The sequence below is a fragment of the Tauraco erythrolophus genome, chromosome 18 (genome assembly GCF_009769465.1).
Source record: "Tauraco erythrolophus isolate bTauEry1 chromosome 18, bTauEry1.pri, whole genome shotgun sequence".
Lineage (NCBI taxonomy): Eukaryota > Metazoa > Chordata > Aves > Musophagiformes > Musophagidae > Tauraco > Tauraco erythrolophus.
In genome coordinates, this window is record NC_141482.1 from 11,147,044 (window position 1) to 11,173,101 (window position 26,058).

At 43.6% G+C, this 26,058-nt stretch overlaps 3 protein-coding genes across 4 annotated transcripts; 2 read left to right on the forward strand and 1 right to left on the reverse strand.

Annotated features, from left to right (window-relative positions):
- The first annotated feature begins 237 nt into the window (after nt 1–237).
- On the forward strand, nt 238–5,467 carry MIMS2 (mitochondrial inner membrane scaffold 2). The gene is made up of 3 exons (XM_086622845.1): nt 238–420; nt 3,421–3,593; nt 5,051–5,467. Exons 1-3 carry the CDS (start codon nt 238–240, stop codon nt 5,265–5,267), a joined length of 573 nt encoding a protein of 190 aa, XP_086478971.1. The 3' UTR covers nt 5,268–5,467.
- Nucleotides 5,468–9,281: 3,814 nt separating this feature from the next.
- Nucleotides 9,282–15,286, reverse strand: AURKA (aurora kinase A). Of its 2 annotated transcripts, none has more exons than XM_009992120.2 (8): nt 15,215–15,286; nt 13,815–14,097; nt 13,160–13,238; nt 12,258–12,449; nt 11,454–11,592; nt 10,939–11,087; nt 10,132–10,306; nt 9,282–9,507 (listed from the first exon to the last, which is right to left on the reverse strand). In XM_009992120.2, exons 1-8 carry the CDS (start codon nt 15,266–15,268, stop codon nt 9,316–9,318), a joined length of 1,263 nt encoding a protein of 420 aa, XP_009990422.2. In that variant the 5' UTR covers nt 15,269–15,286; the 3' UTR covers nt 9,282–9,315. The 2 variants fall into 2 exon arrangements, with proteins under 2 accessions (XP_009990422.2, XP_086478874.1); XM_086622748.1 differs by having other exon boundaries at nt 13,160–13,240; nt 13,805–14,097; nt 15,215–15,268.
- A 1,191-nt stretch (nt 15,287–16,477) lies between these two features.
- On the forward strand, nt 16,478–25,474 carry CSTF1 (cleavage stimulation factor subunit 1). The gene is made up of 7 exons (XM_086622936.1): nt 16,478–16,976; nt 17,584–17,754; nt 18,464–18,659; nt 20,128–20,405; nt 21,225–21,422; nt 22,011–22,401; nt 23,878–25,474. Exons 1-7 carry the CDS (start codon nt 16,857–16,859, stop codon nt 24,135–24,137), a joined length of 1,614 nt encoding a protein of 537 aa, XP_086479062.1. The 5' UTR covers nt 16,478–16,856; the 3' UTR covers nt 24,138–25,474.
- Nucleotides 25,475–26,058: the final 584 nt, after the last annotated feature.

Sequence of the window (26,058 nt, forward strand, 5' to 3'; positions counted from 1 at the left end):
AGACAAGGCAGGGGACTGCCTTACACCGTCCCAAGCGGCACCATGCAGCCTTCACAGACTTTTTTCCCCCCGACCACAAGCGCGCCGCGCTCCCCCCCGCCCCGTCCAGCGGGCAGCCACGCCTGTTACCACCCCCTCAGATGGCCGCCGCCGTTGGGCGGGGCCGGCGCTCGGCTGGTCGGGTCTGGTTTCGCGCCCGCCGCGCTCGGCGCGCACAGCTGGGGCTGCGCCGCTGCCATGTACCGCCTGGCGCGCCCGGGCCCGCTGCGGCCGCCGGCCGTTCCGCGCGGCCCCCCGCGCCGCCTGCCGCTCGCCGCCGCCCCCCGCGCGCTGGGCTGCGGGCCGCGCATCTCCCCGCTCCGCCTCAGCCCGCCGCTCCCCGCGGTAGCGCTGCGGGCCGCCGCCGGCACCTCCGCCAAGGTAGGGGGGAGTCTGGGAGCCCCCCGTGAGGTACCGCGGTGTGTGAGGGGGCAGCGCGGGCCCGGGGCCGCCTCTGGAGGGGGGTCTTGGCGGGGAGCGAGTCGTAGCTTTGGTTAAAGCACCAGTTGGCCTGGCCTGGAAGTGTTTTCCAGCTTTTGGGGTGTTTTCAGGAGGAGGGGTTCAGCGGGGATGTGCTTTCCCTGGGGGCTGCGGAGGTTTGAGCACTTCAGGTGAGTCACGAGGAATAAAAACCGGGGTTTTCCGTGATTAACGCAGGTCGAAGCCCGGGTGAAGTGCCGTGGGGTTGGCCTCTGACCGCGGCAGCGGGTGTCCCGCTGGCGACGTGCCTGCGGGGAGAGGTCCTGACTGCGCCTTGCAGAGAGAGAGAATTTTGAGAGAGGAAATATGAACGAGCAACCGGTTAATTACGTGTTTCACTGAGCTTTCAACATTCGGCACGTTTTTTGGAGATGGAAAGGAAAAATGTGTATGAATTTGTACAATTCATTGTTTTAAGTTCGAATTGACTCAGAGAGAAAAGCAAGTGAAGGCCTTACATGTAACAGGTTTTTGCACTGCAGTGGATTATTAAATCATGTTTATACTGGGCTTCTGTAGGAGATAGAGACCTGCTTTACACCTGCTTGTGCCAAGATTGAACATGGGCTTTCCATACAAAGCCTTACTGACAGTTTAATTTCTACAGCTTAATTTTCAGGTTAATTTCTGTAGCCGTATTGCAAAGCATAACATGATGATTCGATGTGTTTTCATGCCTTAGTTCGTCCAGAAGCTGAATCTCTGCCTAAATGAGGTGACTACTACTGGATAGTCCAAATTGTATCTGTTGAAGTGATACTTTTTTAACATCTTGCTTTGATACCATTCAGAAATTACCTGGCATGAGAGCATGAGTTAACTGACATGTACGTGGGTGATGAGAACGAGCTGTTTTTCAGTCCTTATGATCCACCTTGCAAGTGTGGCCGCAAGACCCAGAGTTCCTCTGTAGATTGTCAGCACTGTTTTCAGGGCAGCTGTCACAAGAAAATCTTTTATGTGTGGCTCCTTAAATAGATAATGATCATCTTTGTTTGGATGAAAAGTTCACTGTAAGCTATTAAATCTTAAAATGCCGTTCAAACCATGCTTGGCTTCTAAGAAAAATCACGCTGTTGAAAAAATGCATATTCTTTACTAAGCATGTGATGTCAATTGAATTGTTAGGACAGCTTTTGGCAGAAGGTGTTATGAGACTATTTTGTTCAGTTTATTCAATGAGTTCCATTCCATAACTCAGTACTTAGATTTTACAGACTAGGAGTTAAAACATCATTCTTCCCTCCTCCCCCTCAGTTCCCCACCTCCCCTTTGCCTGTAATAAAACTGAATAGTAAGAGAATGAGTTCTGAAACATGGTAAAATAGCAGCCGTGTAGTACAGCCATGTATGGAATCTAATTACTTCCAGTGGCTGAAAGTAATTAGATTATCTCACTATGAATCCATTCTTTTGTTTAAATACATATATATTTGAACATTTTTTCCTCATTTACTTTCTAGTATTAAAACTGCTTGGTTTAAGCAATAAAGGATTTCTTTTTTTACTGGACATTTTTATTTCTTAGTCAAGTTTCAGTTTCTATTCAAATATTCCTTTGGCTCATGAGCCAAAAAAGAAAAAAATCTAATGTTATCCGTTAAGTTTGAAAATTTTAAAAATACAGGAATCAGAATAAGTTGAGCTACACAATTCCCTAAATATGTATTTATGGATCAGCATGATTTCCTGTTAAAATGAAATACAAAGTAACACAAATTATGATTAAAAAAGAGAAAAACAGCAGCAGACATGTTTTTGGGGAGTTTGTGGGGTTGGTGTGGTTAACGACTTCATCATACCATGAGTGTTGTAAGAAGAGCCTGTCTTGTATCCTAATTTACAATCTCTCCAAGGATTAATCAAAAGTATTTTTCTTCTAATTTGTATGCCTCAAACCAGCCTACAGTAGGACAAAGCGGTGCCAGGCACTCAGTACCTGTCCTGCAGTCTGGCTGTCATGACGCTGCTGAATGCAGCAGGAAAGGACGGACTCTTCTAATCTTTCCTGACAACCACTCACTAATTAGAGAAAAATCCTGAGGTCTTTATGGAACCGTTTTCTGTCTCCAGTTAGTATTTCTTCTATGGCAAGTATGGGGAGGTATTACTAGCAGCATATGTGCTGTTCTTTGCCTGCATTGCACTGTCAGATTGATTTGGGGGATATTTTAGTAGGAAGTTCTGTGCTTTCAATTTACCCAGATAAAAAGCCGTCAATAAATTTTACTATGACAAACATTTTCAGTGAAGTTAGGCTATTTACACCAGCATGTCTGTGTAGGTATTATCTACACCACGGCAACAGTATTTCTTGTTCCTGCCAACAGTAGCCAATCCCTGGTTCTTCCTTTTTTCAGCTGATCTACAGAGAGTGATTTAAATGTTGGAGCTCTTCTGTCAGTAAGTTCTTAGTAAGCCAGCATCAGTGTGGTATCATGTTGGCTTCCAGTGCCATCAGCTGCTTAGCCCTCGAGCAAAAAGCTGTTACAAGAATTCACTGTATAAAGCTGAGCAGTGGGTGTAAGCCAAGATCTGTCTGGCACCTCGGTCTCATCTCTCAAGCAACTGTGTGGGTGTTGGCACTCATTTGGATCAAATGGAAGACTGAGGCTATAATAACTTTTTTTCATTATGAAACTTGCATTGTGTAAGAAATTACACCAAGCTCAGTGTATCCCTTTCATATAAATAGTTGGGAAAATGGAGCTTGCATGGGCTTTGCCACAGGCATCTGCTATCCTGATGGGAAAGAGCAAAAGTGTGTTACTATTGATCCCAAAGCATTCTGAACATGACTGTGTGTAAGCCACTTCTTTCAATATCTCAGATTGTTTCAACTGACTGGACTATGATGTTGTGCTTAATGCTAATAAATACTTATAATTGTTTTCTTTTTAGGATGCAGGTGTATCCCCTGAAAAGGCAGCCACGGATCCCAGTGGTGAAAACAAGAAACTCAACAAATCCCAGCAACTGAAACAAGTTTTTAAAGAATATGGTGCTGTAGGGGTTTCATTCCATGTTGGAATTTCATTAGTATCTCTAGGAATCTTCTACCTGGCTGTGTCAAGGTGAGGTTTGTACAGTTGTCTGTAGTCTCTAGGTAGTAGTTTAGCCAAGAACAACATCTTAGCATTGTGCTTATTTTTGGAGGGAGACGTGTACTCTACGTCTGTTTGATCTATACACAGTAATTTTCTGAGTTTTGAGTATAGGTGGATCCATAAATGAATCTAATCTCTCATCAGGCATGACAGAATGTAGATGTACATGGTGTTTTTTGCATAGGTTCACGGTCCGTGGTGGGCAGGTGGAAACAGCCGAGACTGCAGCAGAATAACTAGCCAGATGAGAGAATTTATTTTTGTTCTGCAGAGATATCTTTTGTTCTCAAACAGTTGTATGGTCTGTAAAGATAGAGCCATACAAAAGTGCTGGACCTTAGAGATAAATTTATTTTTCTGGGTGTTGAACTCAGTTTCTGGAGTTGAAACTGCAGAAGGCAATGGCCACTAAACCAGGATTAGCTTAAAAGAAGGAATACTAGATAAGCATGTGGGAGATAGGCGGGAAATGGGCTGTGTGGCTCCTGGTGGGAAGGCATCAGTTATAGGTGTGTCTGTTGAGCATGAGGTGTTTAGCTGTGTTCCCCTGAGGAAACAGGGAAACACTGTTTCTCAAACCATTCCCTGCCACTTACTCTTCACTTCCGTGGGAATATGGGAATGCTTCATTTCTCTCCTTTACTACATCATGGCACAGGGCGACAAAGAAAATTTTTTCATTCAGGTATGATTTAACTCCCAGTTACAAGACACTATCCTGGCAAGTGAAGGGAGAAAAGTTACAGTAACAACTTCTTTTGGAAAAATACTCCAAACATAGGAACCTTGATGAAAGCTGCTATGTCTGTAGAGAATTAAAATATTGATGGATTTGGTGGATAATGCTTATTTGAGATCCATAATCTTCCTTCACTTGCTAGATTTTAGGTGCTTGTCATTGTAGCAGCTTTGTATGCCTCTGTTGGAACACTTTAAGGCTAACAGCTTGTACCTCATTTGGTTTGGATTAATCTATATTTATGTGATACATTTAATTGAGACACAGAATATACTGTATTGTAAATGTTGGGTAGATTAATTTCTAACACAAATTCACAAATTTCTAACTTTTTTAAAATTAAAAAGTAGGGAAATAGATTATTTTATCAGTGTTGAGCATGGGACTGAGTATTCTCCATACAGTTGTAAAACTAAGACTATATTTGACTTCACAAGGAACTTGTCAATTTAAGAAAAAAAATGCACATCTGAAAATATCGTATGTGTTGTTGCTACAGAAGTAACTTGAGCTGTTACTGCTGAAATAATTTGTTGTTTTTATTAAACATCTAGATTTAAACATAAATTCCAGAGTTGGAAGTATGCTGTGTTAAATTCCCTGGAAAAAAATAGCACTTTTAATTTGTATTCTGTAGCATGCAACCTGAAAATAAACTGAAAGATGTGGTTTTCTGTTTCTCCAGCGGTGTGGATATGACGGCCGTTCTCTTCAAACTTGGCTTCAGCGAGTCGTCGTTGCAATCTAAGATGGCTGCCGGCACGAGCACGTTTGTGTTGGCGTATGCTGTTCACAAATTGTTTGCTCCAGTACGAATCAGCATCACGTTAGTTTCTGTGCCATTCATTGTCCGATACTGCCGGAAGATTGGCTTCTTCAAACCCCCTGCCCCAAATCCATGACGATTTTTTACTGGTTTTTAAATGCTCTCTATCCATGTAGCTTTTCAGATTGGTAAATTTCTTTAAAGACTTATTTGAATTCATGTTAATGCTAACCTCCTCTTGTGTTTCTTATTTGTTCTTTCAGGTAAATGTTACACCGTGAAAAGTGCTGTCCTTATCTTCTTTCCCTTTTGCCACCTCTTCTTTAGCAAAACCTCTTAAAATGGTATCTGGTTTCCACTGCAAGTGGTAATATAAACGCTTGACAATGAGCAGTCTCTTTAGAACACATAATTCTTGGTCTTTATAATCTAGCTTTTTGGGCTTTAATTTTTTTCTTGTCAAAATAGAGTGGCAGCATTAGTTTATTACTGTGCAGTTGAGAAACAGAGTGAGATTCTTTTCCTAATAGTCTGTGGAATAAACAATATCCTGCTATATGAATAGTTCTTTTGATAACTGTATGCATTGAAATCTAAGGTAATAGGAAGGTGTTTCTTTTGTTACAAAAGGCATATATGATGACCCCAGTCTTGCAATACAACACACATGCTGAACTCACTTGAGTAGCCATGTTCTTAATTATTGCACAGTGATAATTGTTTTAGCCAGAATGTGATGCACTGTTCTGAAAGTACAGCTCATTAGTGGTGCTTCCATGTTTCAAGATTTTTATTTTTTGAAAGTGTGCTTTATTTATAGGCTAGGAACTGGCCTTACTAAAGTCCTTTTTTTTAATTTTTTTATGCCTATAGACTCAGAAGGAATCTTGAGTCTGCTGAAATCAGTGTAACCAGAATTACCTCTTACGTGAACATATTCCAAAGATCACCAAGTCAGAGGCAAGGTATCTGTGGATTTTTAATGTACTGGAGACACATTTTCATCTGAAAACTAACCCTATCAGCTTTCTGCTCCTGTGGATGAAACTCAAATCTGTACCTGAAGTCCACACATTACAATTCATACTTCATGTTCTCAAGAACAATTCCTGTGCTTTTGTCTGACAGACTGTTGAATGTACCAGTTAGTGTTGCTTTTCACTCCTTACTTGGACATTATTCCTGTTAGAATGTAGTTGCACATGCATACGTTCACATACCACTTTTCAGTTAACCTAAAGGCTGCATCCCAAAACTAGGTCAGAATAACATTCTGTGGTAAACCTGGGTTTCAGACTTAGGACTGTGCTTCTGTGAGCTAGCTTACAGACCTATCAGTCTTTTGGACCTGTTCCTCCTTCCAGGTCTGCTCTTTTTGTATTGTCTTTCTGCCTTTGTGCTCGCCACAAGGTGGCTCTGACATATCTGTTCACACAGGAATCTGATTAAAGTAAAATAGCAGGAAATCACTCTGGTGATCAGAGTAATGGGGATTTTTTTTCTGAAATTTAGTGAATCAAGAGGAAGAAATCATGTGATCAGGGTGAGAGTTGGCTGAGGGAGAGAAGGAACAAGTAATTTGTTATCAGCAACCTATTAACTCCACTCAGCCATAACATTAAATTGCACCCTAAGTCCTTTCCCATTCAGAAAGTCCAACCCCTAGGCTAGTTGGATGCTCTGAGGATTCTCAGGCTCAAAAGTGAGCAAGCGTTTGCACTCTAGAAAGATGAGTCACAGCCCCATATATCCTGGTACCTCTGTGTTATTGTTAACCCTTGGTTAATCAGGTTTTCTCTAAGACAGGGAAAACTGGAAGAGGCAGTTTACTTCCTCTGCCTTGTGGAAGTAAGCTGAGGCTAGAGCCTGCCACCTGAAAACAAAAACCACCTTGACAAGGGCTTGGTCTCAGTGGGGCTGCACTGTTAGCTCAAATTAGGGTTTAGAGTCTTAAGATGGAAACAGCTGCAGCAGAGAGCAGGTACACATGCTAGAGGCTTTGATGCACAATACAAGCACAGCTATACATGGCATGTGTGTAAAGATGCATTACATAGTTAGAACACTGCTCAAAATGCCACCCTTGGAAGCAGGACACACTGACAACCAGCCTTGCAGCACGCTCTGCTTCTGTGGGAGCTGTGAGCTGCATCACTAACGGAGCTTGTCAAGCCCAGCTGCTTGGCTTGTTAAACACAGAGCTGATGCTCTGCTGCTTCGTGTACCTGTGTGTGCAGGAGGAGGGGCTGGCAAGCTTACCTTGACAAGCTGCCTTTTGTTTTTTTAATAACAGACTGGACGTTTTCCTATTTCATACCTGCTTTGCATGGCAGCTTGCCCAGGATACTAGCTTCAGCTTGCAGCTGTCTGACCCAGCTCTAATTTGAGCATAAGTTTCAAATATGTTTGTCCTTCAAGGAAGCTTCTTGCCAAGTGTTTGATAGGTAAAAACTGCAGTATCTAGACAGCAGTTGAAAGGTTACCATGGTTTGACAACTCCCAGCTAACACCACTGTAGCTTTCTATGACCTACTCTTCTAGAACAGCTACAGCCTTTTAAATATCAAGTAGGGAGTCAGTATTTCTTAAGAGTAAGTTGTACTATGGCTTATTTTTTTCCTGTTCACAGAAGCCTTTCTGAAGTTTCTTTTCTACATGCCCTCTCTCTTTTTATCAGTTTAGGGCAATGTTCTGTTACTAAGGATAACAAAAGAATGCCAGAATAGTCACAAGGCATCCTTGTAGTCTTCATTTAATCAGTCATTTCTGGTATAATAATGTTTTGTCCTAAAGTTAATATCAAAGGACAATTCAAGCTACTTTTTTAAAAAAAAAAAACACAACACAATCTGCAAAGCAGGAATCATTTAAAGCAAATGCACCTAAACATTATTAAGTCACCAGCACTAATTAGAGATTTTCTTGCAGTAAAGAGCAAGCTTCATTTAAATTATGACCAGAATTTAGGTTACCTATTAAGATAATTATGGTTGTATAAACTACTGGCAATTTGTTTAGGTGAAGTTTTTTTGCAAAGTATATTTAAAATTAATTTGAGAATATATTTTTAACTCTAGAATCCTTGCTTGTAAAAGGATCCTTTTTAAAAATGGTTTGTAAAATAGTGAAGATGACCTTAAAGTCTTATAATGAAAATACAATAAATTGCTTTCTCTTAGTTTGCTTGAAGTGTTTTACTGGAAGGTAGTTGGTTTGTATGTTTTCTTGGTGAGTGGCCTGACCCTTGCTATGTTTTAGGGAATAAATGTCTTACACCACCAGATGTTAACATTAGTTCCTGTTACATATCCCATTTGATAACATTACTTTCCAGTTCTTAGAGGTGCTTTGAGACTCTGATGTCTTTGACAAACTGCATTAAATAAAAAAAAAAAAAGGAAAAGCAGGCCTAGATTAGTTTAAGGGTTGCAGAAAACTCAGAGGTTAAGCAGCAATACATTTGGTACTTACCTTGTAATCCTGTATTCTCATTGTAGAACGGGAAGTGACCACATCTACTTTGTGGTACCAGTTTCATTTTTGACAGACATGGGAAGTAAACTTATTTTGTGATCATGGACAATGAGTCAAGCTGTAGTGATGGTAGAGATAAGTGGTTAGAGACAGCCAGTAGAAGGGCTAAATGCTATAAGGAACCTTACCATGCTAGTGGCAGTATATAACAGATCTTTATTTAAAAAGTTGAGTGCTAACATTTAAGACAAAACAGAGACAAAATAATGCACACATCATTTTAGGACACTTAGAGAAATGCATTCACATCGCTCACTTTCAGGTTACACCACAGTTAACGATACCCTTAGCAGCCCAATAAATTCGGAGGCGGGTATCTCTGGGATATTGCACTGTTCAATAAGCCAGAACCACAATTTCCTCTTGTTACTGGAACAAGAAACCATTACCAGGACAGACCACACCATAAGAGCCTTGAACAGCTTAATACTTACATCAACAAACCTGGCCCACATGTAACTGGATTTCAAGTATATTAAATATTCCACAACCTCCAGCTAAAAGTCAAATAATTTTACATGGCAATTAGAGTTTAAGACAACGGCCAACCCAAAGATTTGCATTCCTATTGGCATTAGATTCCAAGACCTGCTTTTCCTATTGTAAGCATTACAGTAGTCACAGTACAAGACTCCGTGTGGAGGCTACCCCTAAGACTGTGTTCTGGAAGAGGCAGCAACGTCACTCTTTCTACTGTTGGGCATCTTTGTAGAGTTTGCTGTAATCCAGGGATGAAGTAGTACATCCTTCAGGGGCAGTCGATGGAACGGGTTATGCTTCAGGAGCTTTGAAATTAAATCCCTTGCACCGTCTGTTACAAATGGAGGAAACTTGAATTCCACCTAAGGAAAAGGAAGGACACTGAAGATGATGCAAAAATTCTTTGGCAATAACTAGAGGGACAAAGTCTGTACCCTCCAAGGCATATCTAGAGAGGAAAGCTGTGTCAGCCTTGTGGGCTACACGCCTTATGCCTATTGAGATTAGATTAAGTAATTTCATCATAATCCTGAAGAAAACAAAGTTCTCACTGCTTGGAGAACTTAAGCTAGTGTATTTTTCAGTGTACTTCAAATAAGATTAGCTTGTTGGAACCTTTGTAGGGTATGCAACAGGAAAAGTTAAGTATTTTTAGTAATACCTTGAAAGTTAAATGTTCATTTTATAAATTAGAAAAGGAAAGATGTGGAGATTAGTTGTTTTGAGAGAGGTGGGAGTTCAGATGCAGGTAGAACCAGGGTGGAACCAAGGAAGTCAAGCAAGGCAGCTTAAGGTCTCTTATACTCGTTCTGCTGGATGACTGAAGACAGTTCTAGGGATCCAGTTTTATGGATATCATTATGTCTTGCCACAGTTCCAGTTATAATACATGCCCTTCTTCAAATGACCATTTGTTAAGCTTTGATAAGACAACAGAACCAAAAGGCAGCACAGTTCAACTAGTCCAAATAAATATTGGCACTCACCCTGGAAATAGCTCTGTAGGTTTCCTGGTATGTTTCTGCTTCAAAAGGTGGTTTCCCTACAAGGAATTCATAGCACAGAACTCCCAGGCTCCAGATATCCACCTTTTCATCATGTGTTCTTCCCTCAATCATTTCAGGAGGCAGGTAATCAAGTGTCCCACAGAGAGTTGTTCTCCTGAAAAAAATAAGTTAATAATTTACTGATTATGGCAACTGTAAGATCCATTTCAAGAGCCAGATAGAAGCTAATGCTGGTAATTATCTGTGCTTCTGTGTAGTCTACCCCAGATACCCTCAGCACCACCAGAGGACCTGATGAAGGAGTTCCAGTAGTACATTTTCTACTTTTGCTTTAAACCATCTCAGTCACTGCGGTCTTATCCTTCCTTTTTTCATCTGACTTGCTAGATCAAATATGGTCTTTCTTTGTCAGGTGCAATTCAGACTAATTAAGGAAATGTCTTAAGTATATTGCTAGTGTGATGTTTGAACACCAGTGCTGGTCTTATCTCAGAGACCACTATAACTCTACAACAGTACACCAACCTTCTTCACTTGTTTGAGGTTCAACAAGTTTTGAACCATACAAGTTGAAAATAAAAAACACAACAGGATAACGACACTCCCTCTCTGCTACACCAGTTGACTATTAAGGCCATTGCTGCAGTGGCCCAGTTCTTAAAGGATTCTTCCCAGTATTTTAGGCAGTTCACGTTTACCTCCATTCCACAACTAAGTGTGACAAGAAAGCTAATATTTTCCACTACAGAAGTATTTCACTGCATAAGGTACATATTGCATTCTCACCTAGACGATGGAGCATGCACAGACCATCCAAAGTCAGCAATTTTTAATTCTCCATTTGAGCCAAGCAACAAGTTTTCTGGCTTGATGTCTCGATGAATCACACTCTTAGAATGACAGTACGACAGGGCATCTGCTAGTTCTGTGATGTACTGTATTTGGAAAGAGAACAAACCTTTAAAGACATCGTTGCTCTAGCTTATTGGGCTACATTGTAGCCTTTTCTAGGCATAATTAGGAGTTTAAGTTAGAGCAATTATTCCTTAAGCCCTTGAAGTCTGGCAATACAGGCTCTGCCTGAAGTGATCAAGCACTTGCTATTAAGCAACACTGAACACAGCTGTGTTAGCACTGCACAAATTTGTCCTCCCAACTTCCTCCTTGTTACAAGCGCACAAGCAAACGAGCATCTAAGGAATCTCAGTTTCACACAACAGAACAGAGCTTCATCTGCAGAGCTAGCTTTATGCTGCGGATATTTCAGACTGAGCAATGTACAAGAAGCTAGAACAACCTACAGTAGCAGTTCTTGGCTCATCGAACTTGGTAAGCTTCTGAAGTTCTTTGTACACTTCTCCATGAGGTGCGTACTCTAGAATAAGGTAGACTCTTGTGACATCGTGAAAGTAGCCATATAATCTGAGAATGTTGGGGTGCCTGCAAAAAGATTTAAATATTCTTCTGAACAACGTATTTGTCCACGTAACTTAGATTTCCCTTTCCTGCCTCCCCCCTTTCAAGGCAAGCATAGGAACTTCAACATCTTGTAAGTGTTCCTGCAGCTCACAACATATCCATTCAGAGAGATTCACAGCAGACATATGGTGTTTACCAAAACAGTGGCTTATGCTCCCTACAAGCAGCTAATCAAGAGTTTCACTAATTCATATCTTCTTGAACATACCTTTCTACAGCAACTGGAAGATTACCATTGAAGGTCCCAATTCCTATGGATTTTGGAATTTAAGCCTAAACACTTGTGAAAACTAATTTCTTCAGCAAGTTGGGCTTGTTTTCCAAGAAACAGAATACCAGAAACAAGCTTGGACTCCAGAAATTGCAGTTACCCATGTAAATCCAAGCAGCAGACAAGGGTTGTTTTTTTTTGTAGTGGAAATATTTATTACCAGAGGTTACTTCACTGCAAGCTAGACAAAGGTAAACCTTGGTGCAGAAAGAGTAGAATCCTAACTAGCAATTTCAAGGTGTCATGTGCTTCAAAAGCAACTTTTTCTTCAACAGGGTATGTTATCATAAACAAGGTTACTTTGTTTATTTGAACACAAACAAAGCAAAGAGTTGCTTTGGTCACTAAACTTTACCTAAGATGAGACTGTATTTCAACTTCTCTCCGTAGCTGATGTTCTACACCAGCTTCTTCAAGCTGTGTTTTAAAGAGCACTTTCAGTGCAAGAATAAATTTACTCTGCTTTTCACGTGCCAGGTACACATTTCCAAATTTTCCTTTCCCCAGAGGACGACCGATTTCAAAATCATCGAGAGACCATTGCCTTCTGCAAGAAGAAAGATAAAGTTACCAAAGCTAGACACTTGTGTGGGCTTTGACTCATACCTTTACAATCGATAATGTTTCTGTTCAATAGATACTTGGTGATGTGAGCTAGATTTTAGTCTTTAAGTGAACATCAGCAAGAGGATAAAACACACATTGAGAGTTTTCAAAAGACGCTTCTGAAAGCTAGTCTCTTCCTTCCTAAAACTTACACAGAGATACTAACACCAACCCCACTACTACAAAGTAAAAGCTGCGTACACCAAGCCAGGCTCGTTTCAATACACTTAGTACAGATGTACTTACTGGTGCACAGAACTGGTTGAGGGCAGCCATGTTACAGCTCTAACTTCATCTTTAGACTCCTGCCTCACACATACGAGGGAGGCTTTGTTTTCAAGTGTACATCGTGTGACTGGAGTAGAGGCTATCAGTGTTCTTTTATGGAAAGAGCCATTATTTGTTTAGCCAAAAGTTCTCTTTAGATTACAGAAAATCCGTGTTCCTGAGAATTATCAAGTCAAAGTAAAACTTCCCAGATTTTCGTATGTTGTCTCTGTGAAGTGCAAGGTCACTGTTCTCCACAACCAAGGGGCACAATTAGACTTCGGTTTAGCTGAAACTCAGTTGCAGCATTAAGTCCTAGAAGTTAAAAACAAGCCTTATCTAACAAGACTCAGGTAGCTAGAACAATTTAGGCATGCCACTTACTTTCTAGTCTCTTCATTTTTCTTTTTAGCAGTCTCTTCATTTTTCTGTTTAGAGGTGCTTTCTGCTTCAGAACTTTTTGCTACGTATAGAGAAGTAGGTTAACGTTATGAACCAGACCACGAACACAATGCGAAAATTCACATGAGAGCAAATCTAACCTCTGTGTTGTACCTGCAACAGTTCTTAGTATACATTCAATGACATTTTAAACAACCTAGCATAACTTACTATTGGCAAAGCAGCATAGCAGTTACCAGTGTTGTCAAAATGTAATTAAAAAAAAATCTTAAAATAAAAAAATCTAAGCTTCCCAAAAAAATACAGTATTCTTGTGTATAAGAGATTGACATGAATACTGGAAAAACTGTGATGTACAAGTGCCAATTACATTAATTCACAGCTTACTAGCCAGCATCTGGAAATTTTTCAGTACCCATATTGGCTGCAAATGGGTAATCCTGGCCACAAGGATAGTGCAGCAACATCTAAACCAACATATGTGCTGCTATTTTGTTTCTGGGCACAACCAAGTACTTCTCTACAGGACTGTCCCACATAATCATCAGCTTTAGGTTTTCTGCACTGCGCTCTGCTTCACAGAAGTATCCCACACATCACAACTGTACAAATACATGTACATCATCTTCAGAATTACCAGGTGCTGAAGCCTGTTGAGGTTTTTCATTGCTCTTGCTTGGAACCTGAGGCCTCGCAGTTGGTTGGACCGGAAACTTTGGTCGAGGCTGCTGCGTTGTCTGATTATTAGACAGTTTTTGGTTTGACAGTACAGGTTTTTGTGATTGCACGGGAACTCGCTGGGCAAAGTTTGAAGGACACAGAACACGTTGCGCTTGAACTCCGCTGTTCAGTAACCGGTTCTGGGCAGAATGCTGAGACACAGGGACACGTTTCGGGCCATCCCCAATGGGATTAGCAGTCTTCAAAAAGAAAAGATGATATGTTAATTGTAGAATAGCACACTACAGTCTTTATGGCCCCATTCAATAGAGCAGGGGGGGTAAAAAAAAAAGCCACAAAGCACATTAACAGAAGATGTTAGGGTATTCAGATTTCATATTTTAAGAATCAAAACATTCTTAAATTTCTACATCGTAGAAAAACACTAGCTTTTTCTTATCAACAGCATGCTTATTTATAGCTAGCAGAAGAACTTTTCCACACACCTGAAGAATATCAGCCAAAGGTTGTAAGACAGCAGATCTTTACTACGAAAACATACACTGCTTTGAGTCATTGCTGCCTTTAATGCTGTTCATCTTGATGTACCTTGCACTGCAACATGAGTTCAGCGGAACAAAGCAAGTTTATTTAGCAAGGTTCAGCTATCTGCTTTTAATCTTCTGCTTCCAGCAAGAGAAGGTAGTTTAAGCTTGTATTTAAAAAAATTTTTAGTAGTTCTAGGATACTTTGCCTACAATTAAGTTCAAATGCTATTTAATAGCTTCTCACAATTTTGATCTTCTAATGATACGTACTTATCAATTTGTACTTCTTCCTTCCCCAGATGTTCTTTAGTCTTCTCGTTAAGTTGATTAAAAATAATGTATTTACAGCTTGAATTTTTAAAACATTTGGGTTTAAGTTAAAATAATGAGAAAGTCTCTGTGTTTCTATACGCAAAAAGAAACACCCCACATAATCAGGATGATTATGAGTACGCCTGCACAGAGGTGTGCATAGTAACAGAAACACCGTGCTTGCTTTTGGAAGCCATATCTGGAATAGGTTGCCTACACAAGTTTGCTCTCTCTTTAAAGGCTCTTAGATTAGACTTAAAATATTAGGAGGATTTCCCAATTCAAGTATGACGTATCAATATTAGCAATTATAAAAAATTAAGCCTTGGGCACTGTGCTCTCCAAGAGAAAGCTACTAAAGGATAAAGCTGGCAATTGTTTCCTGCACTCAGAAAACATTGTTTCAAGACAATTTTCCCCCTTTTCGTTATTTAGCAGAGTTAACAGTAATTACCACAGACAGTTTGAAACCTGCAGCGATCAGGAGAAATCCATCCCCCAGCGTAAAGTCACTTACTTTCGTAGCACGACTGGGATATCCAGAACGGTTCTCTTTTGTATTCTTGTCCATAGCGCCTGAGGAGAAGAGCTGAACACGGCGTAGCCTACAGATAAGACGTAGTAAATGGGGGTCCGTTCCACAGAAAACGCGACAACTTGGAGCTTTTCTTCGAAACGCGTCGTTTCGCCGCCCGCCCCCCCCCCCCCCCCACCCGCTTCGAGCGCCGGGAGGCCCCTAGTCAGGGCCCGGAACGGCCTCAGCGCCGCACTGCCGCACTACCGCCCGCAACCGCCAGCCTCTGCCCACAGCCTCCCCGGCCGGGCCCATCCCTGCCAGCACCTCCACCGGGCCCGGTCCCGGTCCCCCGCGCCGCGGAGCCCAGCCGCCCGCTCACCCCCGCCTCGGCTGCCTGCGGCCGTTGGGATTCAAACCGCCCTCCCTTAAATACCCTTTAAACCACCGCCTCTCGCCATTGGCCGCGCTCCCACCGCTCCCGCCCGCTGATTGGCTCCTTTTCAATCGGCACGCCCGCCGATTGGCTCTCCGCGCGCTCCGCTCCTTGCGAGGCCGAGCCTCGCCGCCGCGAGCCTCTGGGGCGCATGCGCAACGGCGGCCTGCTGCGTATCCCGAGTCGGTCCAACCCGCCCGCCCCGAGGGCGGTGTTTGCGCTACATGCGTATTTTACGTACCGTCTTTCCGCCGCTGGCTTCTTCCGTACTCCAACTGCGTGGATCGGCGCCCCGTTTGCACACTTTTCTCTGCGAAGTCTCTGCCTGGCCGGGTCTTCCGTTACGCAAATCGCGTACGTCCAGACCACCCACCTGTGGCAACGCTACAACTACCATCCCTCCCTCGCAGCCACTGAGGCCTCGGAGCGCGCCGCCGGCGGCGGGGGGAAGGGCGCCAGGTTAGTCCCGCATCCTGCGAAGCACCGGCCTCTTCCCTCTCCTCCACACACGCACCCGCCGCCCCGGGCCGAGGGAGAGGCGGTGCTGCCACCTCGCGTGGAGCCGAGCGCGAGTGGGGCCGGGGGCCATTGTGTCCGGCCGGCGAGGTAGGTGCCCCGGGTGGCCGCTCGCAGCCCCGCGGAGCGGGAGGACGGGCGGAGGGGTGAAGCAGGCCTCTGCCTCGCGCTCGCCCGGACGTGTGCCCCAGGGCAGCGCCCCACGTGCCGTCGGTGCTTGAAGACGCGCGAAGGGGACGCCCGCCCCGGCACAGCGCGGCACGCCAGGGGACGCCCGGCCTCGGGTGCCGCCACCAGCCCGCCGACCACTCGAGTCGCCCCCGCGGGGACCCGCAGCCCGTGGCAGCTTCCGAAACCGCGCAGGTTCCTGAGGAGACACCGAGCGGCAGCGAGCCGACGCCGGCAGCGGACGATCAGTGAGTGCAGTTTGTGAGTAGCGGCGTAAGAGGAGCGCGAGGCTGCTGTGCTGTCTCCCTTGCCGGCTGCCCCACTGGTCCTGCTCACGCCTGTGAGAGGGACCTCGGCCGCTGAGTGACAAGCGGCAGCCGAAACCAGATTTAAGTACTTCGGGCCTCTGAAGAACCGTGCTTGAAGGCAACTTTTAACTGTCTCAGCGGTGCTGAAAACAAGTGCGAAGGCAACCCGAGTGTGTGTGTTGGTGTTTACAAGTGGTACAGGATAGGTAAAAAGAAGATGTCAGGTCGTCGTGTCGCTGCAGCATGTGATAGACGTCAGCTACCACGGGGCATGGGTAGCATGGCATCCCCGCTCCTTGACCCGCGGCCACTTCGACTGCCGTTTCTTGAGGCTGACGTGAGTAGGGCTCTTGGGAGGGTGGTGGTGTGCTCTGGGGACAGGCTCTCGGCCTGCTGAGAGACCGTGCGGTCCGGCACTGTGGGGTGCTTGTGACTGTGCTGCCCGAGTGGCTGCAATCGCCGGGGAGGCCTGCAGCGCTGAGCAGCAGTGCCGGCAACGTGTTATTTCACAGCCCGTTCACGTTCCCGTGTTTGGGATCCCGGGCTCTCAGCGGAAGCAGCGTTCCGGAGCTTTGCAGCTGGGGCACAAAAGAGCCCCGGCCCCCCGCCTCCCGCCATCAGCCACCTTCCCGTTAGCAGCCGGCGGCCCCCCGCAGCCTGCCCAGCCGGCGGGGCCTGCTGCCCGCATCCCGCCCTGAGCGCGGCTCTGCCGGCCTGGGCCCGGGCCCAGGCCCTGACCCCCCCCGGAAGGGGGAAGGGGGAGCGGGGCCGCCGCGGCCCCCCGCCCGGCCCGGCCCGCCCCGCCGCGCCCCCCCCGCCCCCGCGCCGCCGCTCGGGGGCTCCCTGGGCGCGTCACCCGTCACGTGACGCAGCGGGGCTTGCCAGTGCCCTGGCGCGCGCGCGGGGTGTCACGGTCATGTGATGCTGCGGTTCTCTCCTTCAAGAGTCGCCTCCAATCGATTTGCGGGCGCTCGATGCAGCAGCCTTCGCGGAGGAGCATTCTTCGATCCCGGCCGCCGCCGCCGCCTCCTCCCTTACCGCCGCCGCCAATCGATGCGCTCAGGGCTCCGGTCGCCATTTTAGGGGGAGAGCGAGGGAGGCAGAAGGAAGGGTCGGTAGGTACCGGGGCCGCTCCGGGCTCTCCCTCCCGTTCGACTCCGCTGCCCGGGCCGGATCTCGCCCGCCGCAGCTCCCGCCCGAAGCTGCCCGTCCCGCCGCGGCGCTGGGAGCCCGCTCTGTCGGCCGAGCGTTGCCCGCCCTCATTCAGCCCCTGTCCCCCACGCCCCCTCCCCGCCCGGTTATGGGTCCCGACCCGGTTGTTGGTCCCGCAGCCTGGCGCTGGGAGCGGGCGTGCGGGCGGGGGGCCGGCGTCCGGCCGGGAGGAGGCGCGGGAAGGATGCGGTCTCCCGGGATGAAGGGAGGGAGCGGGCTGGGCTGGGCGGGCGGTGGGGCGTTTGACTGCCCCGCACGCTGTGCTGGTCGCCGCCCCGCTGCCCGGGTCCGGCGGCGCTGGCGAGGCCGAGCGAGAGATCCTGGCAGAACCGTTTCGCTAACTAATGCCGCATTATTTCTGTCTTCTCTGCTGCTCCTTAATACAGCTCGTGTTCTGTTTATTGGTGAGGTTTTCATTTCTGCCGCAAACAAGTGCAACAGGTTTTTCCTTTTTTTTTTTTTTTTCTCTTTCATTTCTATGTCTCTGAATCGTACCTAAAATATGTTAGTATTTGGTGTCTGCACTGAAATTCAGCAGGATGTGTTTGGTGTAAAGGTTGTGGTTGTTTCATGCAACTCTCGTATGTGATTTTTCTTTTTTATTTATTTCAGGCCCCTCCAAGGCATTCCTTGCTCACAATGTATAGAACAAAAGTCAGTTTGAAAGACCGTCAGCAACTTTATAAACTGATAATTAGTCAGCTGCTATATGATGGATACATAAATATTGCCAATGGCTTGATAAATGAAATAAAACCACAATCAGTGTGTGCACCATCCGAACAACTGCTGCACCTAATTAAGTTAGGTAAGCTGGAATAAAAAGATAACATACAAATCCAGTTTCTAAATCCCTATCTCAAATCCTTGTGAATTAGGAGGTTAGTGTTACCGAAAAGACATCTTTTATATAAAGGTTACGTCTAGTAATAGCATAACGTGTTTGTATATTTAGATACAGCCTCTAGTATATTTAGACACCTTTGCCTCTGTGGCTTTGTTTGAAGAGCATTCTATTTCTATGTTTCGTTCCTTAGTATGCATTGAAAGCAAAACAGATCACTGAGTGTTGTCGAAATCTGTTTGTGTGAACTTGTAACAAATAAGAATACCTGCCCGGGGTCCTGGGTGACTGGCAGCCTTCTAAAAATATGCTCCAGTAAACGGGATCACTGAGTCCACGGACCTAATAGAAAACTGACTCACACAGTTCTCTGCCAACTTCAGAAATGTTTTCTATGTGATTATTCCTGACGGTGTTGGAAAGGAAGCAAACCCTTCCATTGGCAATCTCCACTAGCCTTTATATATCAGTCTCAAGAAAATAAGCTTCACAGTCTAGGGTCTCAGCAAAGGTATTGCCTACTCTCTCTCTGTGTATCTTTCTCTCTGAAAGTACATCCGTGCTGCAGTATGGAGTCCAAATACCTGAGCTGCTGTTGAAACAAGCTGACTAAGTTACTGGAAGAGGTCTAGCCATAACATTATATCTTCTTCGTATTGTAACTGAACTGGTTCTGCTGCCTGAACTAGTTGAGTTCCAAGAGTATAAATATGTGAAGCCTTGTGTCTGTTTGAAATAAGAATGCTAGACTTGCACTTTGCGGATGAAAGCAACAGAAACTTTTCTGTTGCATTTGATCAGTTGATGATCACAGTTGGGCACGTAGCTGAAAATGATTGTGCCAGTCCTGTTACCACTTACAGTGCTGAAATGTCTTTGTTCTGTAGATGCATCCTGGAAATACAAAAAAAAATAAAAAGCATCTGTAGAGTGGATGTGAAGAGGAGTAAAAATCTTCATTTTTGATGCTGGGATAGTTGTTTGTGGGATGGTCTTTTTTCTTCAATGCAATAAACCAGGAAAAGAATCCCTAAATGCTTCAGTTTTTTACTTCAAATCTCATATAATAATGTTGGAGCTTGTTTCTCCCCCTGTGAAAAGCTGACTAGAGGCCTGTCAATGGCTTCGGTACCTGATTGTCAGTGCATTTATCAGTATTTATCATCTCACAGCATTTGCTGGTTGTATTTCCACAGTTAATTTTAAGGGCTGCGTTCTGCTCTAGCGTAGCCAAAATACTGCTCATTTCTTGCGAGAAGCACTGCTGTGTAACTAAATCTACTCTGCTAGCTTAGCTTGTTCAACAGGGGCTGCCTCTCTTAAAACCTGTCTCGTAGCTCTTGCAGAAGTCTGTAGCACACATCTGGCCACGGCCTGTCTGTCTAAGGAGAAGGTTAACCTGGTTTAAGTGCATCAACTTCTCTCTTTTCAGGAATGGAGAACGATGACAGTGCTGTTCAATATGCAATTGGACGGTCAGATACAGTAGCTCCCGGCACAGGAATTGACTTGGAATTTGATGCAGATGTACAGACCATGTCTCCTGAGGCTTCTGAATATGAGACTTGTTATGTCACATCTCATAAAGGACCGTGTCGTGTAGCTACGTATAGCAGAGATGGACAGTTAATAGCTACAGGATCTGCTGATGCCTCAATAAAAATTCTCGATACAGAGAGAATGTTGGCCAAAAGTGCTATGCCTATAGAGGTAAAATATGAGTTGAATCATAACCACTGTGTGAATTCTTGAGGTGCTGTCTGTTTCATGCCATGTCTGTGCCTTGTGGCTGGCCCAGTGGGTTGGACTAAATATCTGTCTCGCCGTATTTCCTACTTCAAGAGCAGCTCATAAAGTACCCTTGAAGAAAAGGAAGAAGAAATAGGGCAAGTATACCTGTGTGACTTCTGGCATCAGTCTAGAGAATTGAGCCAGAAGCTGCTTTTGGTAGTTGCTGATGCTTGCTGTATTGTATGAACACAGTTCATTTTTGAACCCACTTACACTTTTGGCCTCTACAGCCTCCAGTGGCTGTGTGTTTCAGAACTATTTCACAGAATACATGTTTGTTTGCATCAGTTTTTCTCTAATACAGTTATCGGGTAGCAGTTTAAACATGGGAGCTCGTTTTTTTTCCACACCAAAAAGCGCACACCGAATTCTCAGCAGTAGCCTGCACGAGTAAAAGTTGCAGTTTTCCTGGTTGGTATAGCTTCACCTAATTCTTATGGCAATACAGTATTTTGATTCGAACTGTGTATGAAGAAGGCGATATGTTTTCTTGCATCAGTTCTCTGCTACTGAAACTGCTTTGCCCTTGAGCAGTTGACCTTCATAAAGATACAGGGATCTTATCTGAGAACAATATATAATAGTCCTTCAAATAATGAAGATAATAGTGATTACAAGCCTAGCCATATGTCAGGAAGGTAGCTGTTGTTTCCCACTTGGGCAAGTATAAAACCTACATTTCCTGTCAAAAGCGTGTTCTGCTTGCTAACACTCTAACTTGTTGAATATTCTTTGTAGGTCATGATGAATGAGACAGCACAGCAAAACATGGAAAATCACCCCGTTATTCGGACTCTGTATGATCATGTGGATGAAGTTACGTGTTTAGCTTTTCATCCAACAGAACAGATCCTAGCATCTGGTTCAAGGGACTACACACTTAAATTGTTTGATTATTCAAAACCTTCTGCCAAAAGAGCCTTCAAATATATACAGGTTAGATACAATACCAGTTCAGAGCAACCAAAGCTTGAATGTCTAAGTACTGAGGTACCAGTGAGCTGAATGATGTCTGAGTTTATAAGTGGTTAGGTATGTAGGAGTATGCAGCAACAAAATTTACAGGCATTGTGGTAATTACGTGTTAAGAGTTTGTGCCTAATGGATGCATACGGTCTTTAAATGTAGTGCCTGTCTGCTTTTTGTTAATCTAGACCAAATCTAATATGGGTGATTTTGAAGTCAATTATATCATCTTTGTTTTGGAGGAGAGTCTGGGATTATGTGGTGGTGGGTTTTGGGGGTGTGTGACTGGCTGACAAAGCCTCCTGTCACTTTCGTGTGATAGCCCAAAAATGAGTAGGCACTGCAAGCTGCTCTAGGACAACAACTACGATACATTTAAAGGTAGCCTGTCATTTTAATCCTGTAGGAAGCATTTTCTGTTTCGCAAAAACAGAACACATTTGTGCTAACTGATAATTTAACAACTATTTTTTTAGCACTTTAATGCCACCAGAATTGACGCTTCCATTTCAGATTTTTTTTCTTTCTTACACCAATTATGTATTTTTGATCAAACAGGAAGCAGAGATGTTGCGCTCAATTTCTTTTCACCCTTCTGGAGATTTCATACTTGTTGGTACCCAGCACCCTACTTTACGACTGTATGATATCAATACTTTCCAGTGTTTTGTGTCTTGCAATCCTCAAGATCAGCACACTGATGCTATATGTTCAGTAAATTACAACGCAAGTGCAAACATGTATGTGACAGGAAGTAAGGACGGATGCATCAAACTGTGGGATGGTGTTTCGAATCGCTGTATCACCACTTTTGAGAAGGCGCATGATGGAGCTGAAGTCTGTTCTGCTATTTTTTCCAAAAATTCAAAGTATATCTTGTCAAGTGGAAAAGACTCTGTAGCTAAACTATGGGAGATATCCACTGGTCGAACACTGGTCAAATACACAGGTATGTGGCAGGTGACCTTCCAAATACTTTATTTTTCAGGTACCGATCCACAGCAGGAGTGGTAATATTTCCAGAAGAATAGTAATTCCTAAAGGCAATGGGAGGCTACTGCTTTGGGGATAAATTGCCCCAAATTTTTGAAAACACTTAACATAGACTAATTCCAGAAGAGAAGCCGTGATTCTTGTATGTCAGTCAGCGTAAATATATTTAGTCTGAGTAGATTTTGGAGACTTCTGACATCATTACTCCATTGCTTTGGAGGGAAGTTACCACTAAATTAGAGCAAAGTAAAAAGGAACACTGCCCTAAGGACTAGCACGTTTGTGCAGAGGGCTTTGTTCTCTAGTGTTTCTTTAGAGTGTTTTAGAAACAGTATTAAAACAAAACAGCATCATCACTTTTCTTGCTGGTGATCATTCTGATTTTGTGACTTGTCCATTTATTGGTAGACTAGGAGCACAGTTTAAACTGGAAAGGTCAAAAGTAACACCTAATCCATTTCTGGCTAGAGTAGGCCACTTTCCTGCAGAGTATCCACCCAGACAGGGGGAATTGAACATACTTTGAGACAATTGTTTTCACCATTAGACTCTTGTGCAAAAGAGGCCCTAGTAAGCCATGGCAATATTCTGAAAAATAGCTACAACCGGTTTGTTTCTTCTTTTTTTTTTTAACGATGTGATTGTGTGCAAAATAGTCACTCAGAGCATGCTGACAACACCATGCTTTGATCTCAGCAGGACTTAAAGACTGGTGAAGGATGTAGAAGCTTTGCATATGATAGCAGCTGTGTGATGGAGGAAGCTGTTGGGTCAAGCAGTGATGCGCTTAAGCATTAGGAGTCATGGCAGGAAAGAGGAGAGGATGTTGAAAATTTTGTGTGTCAGCCTTTGGGCTGTATTTGTACACTAGCTCTATTTTGCTCTCAACCAGCAGGGTGCAGCACCTCCTTGATGAACTTTTGCAAAATATGAGATGGGATGTAGGTGTGTGCATTGCAAAATAAATGCCTCTGTATGAAACACATGTTCTATTTGAAGGATATGAAGGGAAGGTATGGCCAGGCTAGATCATACAACGTGCCATATGATACATACATTAAAACCAGCAGCTGTCATTGATAACGAGAATCTGTGTGTTCTACTCTGTGGTCGTTCCTCTTGGTTACAGCTGTAAGCCTCACACAACAAATGTAAGGTGAAAGTGCTTGTACAGTTAAGTGATTGCACTCGTAGTGAGCGGTTTGACTTGACTGCCACAGTTGGAGTAGTTAATCTTTCTGTCCTTAGAATGTACCATGTACATAACTACAAAGGAGTGTTCATTAGTGACTCACCTGTTGTATGTGGAAGTCGTAAAGTACTGCTTTGTAGACTGCAGAAATTGATACTTAAGGGGAGGTTTATTTTTAGGTCTTTGGAAACTTCCTAAAACTGATCCTGTTTGGATTAATATTCTACTGCATATATTTAGGAGCTGGTTTGAGTGGACGACAAGTACACAGGACACAAGCTGTCTTCAACCACACAGAAGATTACGTGCTGCTTCCAGATGAAAGGACCATAAGTCTCTGCTGCTGGGACTCAAGAACTGCTGAACGGAGAAATCTTCTTTCTCTTGGGCACAACAGCATTGTCCGTTGTATTGTCCATTCTCCTACCAATCCTGGCTTCATGACCTGCAGTGATGACTACAGGGCTAGATTCTGGTACAGAAGATCAACGACAGACTAAGGACAGCTTTATAAAACAGTGATTATCCAGATTCATTATGTCATCTTGTATTGATTGTACTGCCAGCAGATGCCTAGATGAAAGCCGTGCTGTGTCTGTTTTTCAGTTCTGTCAAACGTGGCAGAAAAATATCAAAATACTGAGACTAAGCGTTGCCCCACGCTAATTTTTTTATTAGTGTGTGTGGTATTAATTTTTGTAAGTCATCTCTAGTTGTACTCAAGGAGGAGGGAGGGAGAATAAAATGATCCTTGCAGGAAGGATTACGCTTATTCTTCTGTCTCTCTAAATCCCGCGAAAGATAATGTGACTGTATCTTGCTCAAACTGGGCAGTATGAGCCAGTTTTGCTCTGCATTGTATCTGTGCAATCCCACCGAAGTCTGTTTAGAAAATGGATTACACAAGTAACAGCAGAACTTGGCAGATATTTTAATGAAGCCTTAAGCTGCCTCCAGTTCTGAATCATTCTTTGTAAAGCTCTGGTATCTTTTAGTCTGCATTTTTTTTTTTTGGTGGATTTTTTTTTTTTAATTGGCCAAGTGGGTCTTCAGTTCAAGCCAGTCTTGTGCCATAAGAATTTGAAAGAGGATTTTAAATTGTTTAGATGAATTCAAGAAATTATGTGCTAGTTCTGGTATTGAAGCTCAGAATTGAAATCTTGTCTTATTTTGAATTTATCTTAACAAGTGGGATCTCAAATTCATAGGATTTTCAAGGAATATCCACATTGCAACTGTAAAATGTGACAGTGCTGCAGCATGTGAAAACGAGTATAATTTTGCCATAGAGACCTTCAGTATCCTCTCAAAAAAAGAAACTGTTGTGCATATTAATTTCTGTATACGTACCTCAGAAATGTCACTTTGCTTCATTTTTTTTGAGAATTTTTCATTCTATGTCTGTTACACAGCACTTGAATTACATTCTTTTTTTAATTATTCAGAAACCTAGACTCTCCCTGGTTCTTCTCCCTGTTACCTCTAATAGTTCAAGCTTCCCAGACCTCATCCTGTTCAACAGAAGCACAGATCATTAAGAAACTCTGTGCTTAAATCTGCTCTAAGTTGGAAAATTCACTACTTGTTTTTACAGATGGTTGCCTGTGCAGTTTTAAATGTGTTGATTCAAGCGTCCTTGTGCCGTGCTCTTGGGCTTCGCTTTGGGATGCTTCCTTTAGTCAAAAGTTCAACTCTTGTTTCCATGAGGATTTTTAAATGTAAGATTGTTCTTACTGCCGGATTGACTTTCCGTTACGGCTAATGAAGTGTCTTTTCAAGGGCTGATGAGGGTACAGGTTTTGTTTGTATTTAAATAAAGATTACCTTTTTTAAAAGCTATTTAATATATACAGGAGGAAATTCAATTAATTTGTTTGTTTTGTTACATCTGAATCAGATATAGAGTATAGAACGTGGGGTGGTTTTTTAAAAAGAAGTAGAGGATGAAATTTAATTAACTCTTAAAAGCTACTGCTATGCAAAACATTTCTTAGGCTTAGCAATCCTTTTTGTTCCTCCTCTGCCCCCCTACAAGTTTCTAAAACTTTAGAAACATGGAGGGCATGAGATAGCAGTTCTGGTGGCTTTTTTGGTGGAGAAACAAGGAGAACCAGAGCTTTGGGGGGCAGGGGGGGGAAGCCAAGCCCTGACATTAATGCACGCTGTACTCGCTCAGCAACAGCAGCCCTCTGCTATTAGAGCCAGCCTGCTAAATTGATAGCAGTGGCATAATTTTTTTTTTTTTTTTGGAGTGCCACATTTGTTTCAATTCTATTAAAGAAGCTCTCCATAAGTAACATATTTGCTCCTGGTGTTTGGACTCTTCTATTTTTAAAACCCTATTTTGGTGTTAAACCACTACTGTGGTTGATAAGTTAGCAGCATGCTAGCTTTCACCTCAAGCTTCCTTAATTCTGTGGT

Bases quoted from the DNA above. Each gene is read 5' to 3' on its own strand.
- MIMS2 (XM_086622845.1), top strand. From the start codon at position 238: ATGTACCGCCTGGCGCGCCCGGGCCCGCTGCGGCCGCCGGCCGTTCCG. The intron at 421-3,420 runs GTAGGGGGGAGT...TTTTCTTTTTAG, and splicing joins CCGCCGGCACCTCCGCCAAG to GATGCAGGTGTATCCCCTGA. The intron at 3,594-5,050 runs GTGAGGTTTGTA...CTGTTTCTCCAG, and splicing joins TTCTACCTGGCTGTGTCAAG to CGGTGTGGATATGACGGCCG.
- AURKA (XM_086622748.1), bottom strand. From the start codon at position 15,268: ATGGACAAGAATACAAAAGAGAACCGTTCTGGATATCCCAGTCGTGCT. The intron at 12,450-13,159 runs GTAAGTGGCATG...TTCTTCTTGCAG, and splicing joins AAAAATGAAGAGACTAGAAA to AAGGCAATGGTCTCTCGATG. The intron at 10,307-10,938 runs GTGAGAATGCAA...TATTTTTTTCAG, and splicing joins GTGCATGCTCCATCGTCTAG to GAGAACAACTCTCTGTGGGA.
- CSTF1 (XM_086622936.1), top strand. From the start codon at position 16,857: ATGTCAGGTCGTCGTGTCGCTGCAGCATGTGATAGACGTCAGCTACCA. The intron at 21,423-22,010 runs GTTAGATACAAT...TTGATCAAACAG, and splicing joins GAGCCTTCAAATATATACAG to GAAGCAGAGATGTTGCGCTC. The intron at 22,402-23,877 runs GTATGTGGCAGG...GCATATATTTAG, and splicing joins AACACTGGTCAAATACACAG to GAGCTGGTTTGAGTGGACGA.